Source organism: Medicago truncatula, chromosome 6, assembly GCF_003473485.1.
Source record: "Medicago truncatula cultivar Jemalong A17 chromosome 6, MtrunA17r5.0-ANR, whole genome shotgun sequence".
NCBI lineage: Eukaryota > Viridiplantae > Streptophyta > Magnoliopsida > Fabales > Fabaceae > Medicago > Medicago truncatula.
In genome coordinates this window covers 8,778,777-8,783,817 of record NC_053047.1, presented here as the reverse complement: position 1 = coordinate 8,783,817, position 5,041 = coordinate 8,778,777, and the positions used below count along the sequence as shown (strand labels likewise).

At 33.6% G+C, this 5,041-nt stretch overlaps 1 protein-coding gene across 1 annotated transcript; it reads left to right on the top strand.

Moving 5' to 3' along the window:
- The first annotated feature begins 367 nt into the window (after positions 1-367).
- Positions 368-2,437, top strand: LOC112422738 (protein FAR-RED IMPAIRED RESPONSE 1-like). The gene has a single exon (XM_024786361.1). It carries the CDS (start codon positions 368-370, stop codon positions 2,435-2,437), a length of 2,070 nt encoding a protein of 689 aa, XP_024642129.1.
- Positions 2,438-5,041: the final 2,604 nt, after the last annotated feature.

Below are 5,041 nucleotides of genomic sequence, written 5' to 3'. Positions count from 1 at the left end.
GCATCATAATTGTTGCCTTCCCATTTTGCCTTCGTCTCATAGTCTCTGCATGTTTGTGGAACCACTATCTACCTCTTAAACAAAAGTTTCTATTTTGCTTTAGTTTCAGCAATTGGATTTACAAGTAAGTATTTGTTGGTATTTTTTTCTAGATTAATTTACTGATATTCAACCTATTAATTGTGTTTTCTTTTTTTGACTAAGATTAATTGTTTGGATAATTAATTGTAATTTCTTTAAACAAATTGTTTTAGTGCAAGAAATATCCAAATCATCATCTAGTGAAAGAGAAAATGAAGGAAACGAAAATTATGATGATAATTTAGGTTCAAATATTGTTTGTGAAGAGGTAGCCCCTAGTAATGAAATGACATTTAGCTCGGAAGCGGAAGTTACCTTGTATTACATGAATTATGCTCAACGTATGGGTTTCGGGATGAGTAAAATAAGTTCAAAAAATGGAGATGATGGAAAAAAATATTTTACTTTAGCATGTAGTCGTGCAGGAAAGTATGTGAGCACTTCAAAGAATCTTTTGAAGCCAAATGCTAGCATTAAAACACAATGTAGGGCAAGACTGAATGCATGTATATGTCTGGATGGAAGAGTTGTAGTTACAAGTGTTACTCTTGACCATAATCATGGCCTTAGCCCAAACAAGGCACGATACTTTAGATGTAACAAGAATATGGGGTCTCACATAAAAAGGAAATTAGAGATTAATGATCAAGCAGGTATCAATGTCAGTAGAAATTTTAGATCTATGGTTGTTGAAGCAAACGGGTACGAGAATCTCACATTTGGTGAAAAAGACTGTAGAAACTATATAGACAAGGTCAGGCGGCTAAGGCTTGGGACAGGAGACGCTGAAGCAATACAAAACTATTTTGTTAGAATGCAAAAGCAAAATAGTCAGTTTTATTATGTAATGGATGTGGATGATGATAGCCGTTTAAGAAATGTATTCTGGGCAGATGCAAGATGTAGGGCTGCATATGAATACTTTGGTGAAGTCGTAACTTTTGACACCACTTATTTAACAAACAAATATGACATGCCTTTTGCTCCTTTTGTTGGAGTAAATCATCACGGTCAATCTGTATTGTTGGGTTGTGCACTCTTATCAAAAGAGGATGCTAAAACTTTTACTTGGTTATTCACCACGTGGTTAGAATGCATGCATGGACGCGCTCCAAATGCCATTATTACTGATCAGGATAAGGCAATGAAAAAGGCGATTGAGGTTGTCTTCCCAAAAGCCCGTCATAGATGGTGCTTATGGCATTTAATGAAAAAGGTACCTGAAAAGTTTGGTAAATACTCAGAATATGAGTCTATTAAAGAACTTTTGCATGCTGCTGTATATGATTCTTTGAGCAAAAGTGATTTCTTAGAGAGGTGGGAAAAAATGATTGAATGTTATGCGCTACATGATAATGAATGGTTGAAAGGGATATTTGAGGAGCGACATCGTTGGGTTCCTGTGTATGTGAGAGACGTGTTTTGGGCCGGGATGTCAACTACACAACGAAGTGAAAGTATGAATTCATTTTTTGATGGGTATGTATGCTCAAAGACATCATTGAAGCAATTTGTTGAACAATATGACAGTGCATTGAAAGATAAGATTGAAAAGGAAAGCAAGGCTGATTTTGGTTCATTTAATTCAGTAATTGCTTGTGTAAGTCATTTTGGCTTTGAATCACAATTCCAAAAATCATTTACCAATGCAAAATTCAAAGAATTTCAAGTAGAAGTTTCTTCTATGATGTATTGCCATACTTCATTTGAAGAATTGGTGGGTTATAATTCTATATTTTATGTGATAGAAAGTAAGAAAGTATACGACAAAGCAAAAGATGTGGTATTCAAGGTGTCCTACAATGAAAAAGACTTTGAGATACAATGTACTTGCTGCTTATTTGAGTTTAAAGGCATTTTGTGTAGACACATACTATGTGTGCTTAAACTCTCTGGTAAAACAGATTTAGTGCCATCTCATTATATTTTTTCTCAGTGGAGGAAGGATATAAAGCGACGACATACAGTTATTAAATGTGGTATTGATAACTTGACTGGAAATGTTGAGTTACAGCGTGTTGGTAAAGCATGTGATGCCTTTTATGAAGTTGCTTCTATAGATATAAGCACCGAAGAAGAGTTATTGGAAGTGATGAATTGGATCAAGGACTTGAAAATTAAGTTAACTTGTAAAAAAAATTCTCCGATTATTATAGAAGAAGTTAATTCAATTCAAAATCAAGCGTCGAGAATTCTGGATCCCATAGTGGCTAGAGGAAAAGGGCGCCCTCCTTCAAAACGAAAGGCTTCTATAGTTGATAAAATTATAAAGAAGAAGATTGCAGGAAAAAAAACTCGAAGTAGCCAAAAAAGAACAAGTTGTCAAAGTTCAGAAGAGGTGATTTTGAGTTTGTAAAATTTATTTTCTAGAGTTGAACATTGTAGTATATATGTCTAATTTTAGTTTTATGGCAGGGCCTGAGCTCGCCTGTTGTTCAAAATACTACAAATGAAAATTTTATTAGATATGAAATTTTTGATGGGACTGACACACAAGAGAGTATTCAAGTAAGCAAAATTTATTACTCTCATTCTTCATTACATGCTGAACACTAGTTATATATGTTTTTTTTTATGTTTATATCTATAGCAGGAGCAAAACTACATCTTGAGCAGTGAAAATGTGAACACTTTAGCTCCATTTGATCGAAATGAAGAACATAGCAGTGCAATAAATCAGGTTTAAACATAGGATATATGTTTTATTTATATCCATTTCAGTATTTATACCATAAATTAATGTTTATCTCCCTGTGTATTTGTAGTGTGAGCAAGGTTATTTTAGCTAGGAAGAATGGATATGGTACTATAAACAATTTAGCTCCCTTCAATCCAAATCAAGAACATTTTGCTGAAGTAAACAAGGTGCATATATAGAATTTAATGTTGTTTGATTTTTATTTGAAAATTAATATCAATTGGATGCCAAAGGAGTTGGTGGATGAAATTAAATTATGCTACAAATTTGTTGGCCTTCTAGTCTGCTATGTTTTTTCTTCTCTGGTTTTTTCCAATTTAAGTCCCTGCGTTTATCTTAAGTGTGGTCCAGGTATTGTCTCTTATTGTATGGCAAAACAATGAGCTAGTTGTTTATTGTGCGGCAAAATCAAATTTTAATTAAAAAAAAATGCACTAATCTCTGTGTCTTTTTGTAGGAACAATATCATATGAAAGATCAGCACAATAACCATAGAGACACAAGATGACAGGCTGCTGTTTCGGTGGTTTTTTGAGGATGACAGTTTGGTTTTTCTGTTTTAGCCTTCTGTTAGTGCTCTGCAGCATTGCAGTTGTTGTTTGCTGGTTGCATTTTTTATGGGTGGCTCCTGTGCCTTTTTTTCCTTCTGTTTTCGCTTGCTTGCTACCGTTATGTAATTCATGGCTTTTTGCACTTCTTGTGCTAAGCCATCTAACATCATAAAGACATAATTCAGTCACTGCTTTTGCAACATTTTAGCTTTATCTTGTATTAGAATTTTGATATTTTCATTTGGATGGATTGTCATGTTATTTGGAAGGATTATTATTTAATATTATAACTGGAAAGACACAAATTGATGTTCTTCAAGTTTCATACATTGAAATGTATACATAGGCATTGTCGAACTTTTCCCTCAATGCTATTCATAATGATTCCCTAACATACAGTATCATTGTTGAACAATTCCTACTGCACTTTAAGCTATGATTTTTTTAAGAATGAACAAAGGAAGCTACTTGCAAAAGAGTAAATATTATTACACTACATGGATAGTCTTTAACAAAAGACATCCTAAGAACCAAATGCTCACTATTTTTCCTAAACATCATAAGGTTCTCCCTCCCTTTGTAGTCTCCACTATACAAATGAGCTTAAACAGCTACATCCATCAAAGCTTGACAAAATCTAGCTCTGACCAAAATATCTCTCTTTTTTCTTTCTTTCTTTTTCAATAGTTTAACCAAAATATGTTTACAAGTGTATATAATTACAAGTCTTCAAACAGTAGCATCATTTTAATTTTATATGGAGCTCCTCCAAGTTACCCATATAGCCACCAAATCCAATGGCACTCCATATTTGATTCTGCTACAGCCACAATGCATCTGATATGAAAATTCTTTAAAGCAGCTTCAAATGGTAGAATAAGATACCGATATATGTCTCTAGTATACAAATAACATATCAATTGTAACTCATAAGTCTTTCCATGAAATTTCCAACAAACAGAATGATCAAACAAAATGCCAATGTCACAACTAGTATATCAGATTCCATCAGTACTAGAAGACAACAATTACCAATACAAGTTGGAAACAAAAACCTACTCCATGGAAAATCTAGAAGCCAATCCATCTAAATTGGACTCAAACAACATATTTAAAGAATGAATTATTAGGTTTTTATATGAGGAACAAGGTAATTAACTAATTAAGAGAAAGTAGACTCAGAGTTGCAACATTAAACTCAAATACGGAATCAGCGGAAATAACGGTACACTCGACTTAGGGAGGAAAACGGAACCAGGGGAATTGATCGACAAACGATAAGAAACGAGGGTTTTAAAGTTTGAGAAGTGGAAGGAAATCAGGGTGAATCATTTCAAAAGATTCATGAAAGCATGGAAAGAAGAAGAAGAAGAAGAAGAAGCCGGGTATTTGTGTCGAGCATGGGAAGAAGAAGAAGAAGAAGAAGAAGACAAGGGTTTTAATTTGGTAACCAATTTTTATTTTTATTTAAAAAAAGAGAGTGAGAGAGAGATAGACTTTATGCAATTATTGAGGTTACCCAAGTCATTCGTTGATTTCTTAGAAATCACTCTCGTGGGATTAAGCATTTCTCTTTAATGCAGTTACGATGAAATTCTTGTGTGCTAACATATAATGATACTTTTTTGATTAATTTTGATTAGTAGTTTTCTTTAGCATATAATGTCACGTTCTAGCCGGTCATCCTTTATTGTTTCTAAATGTGTACATT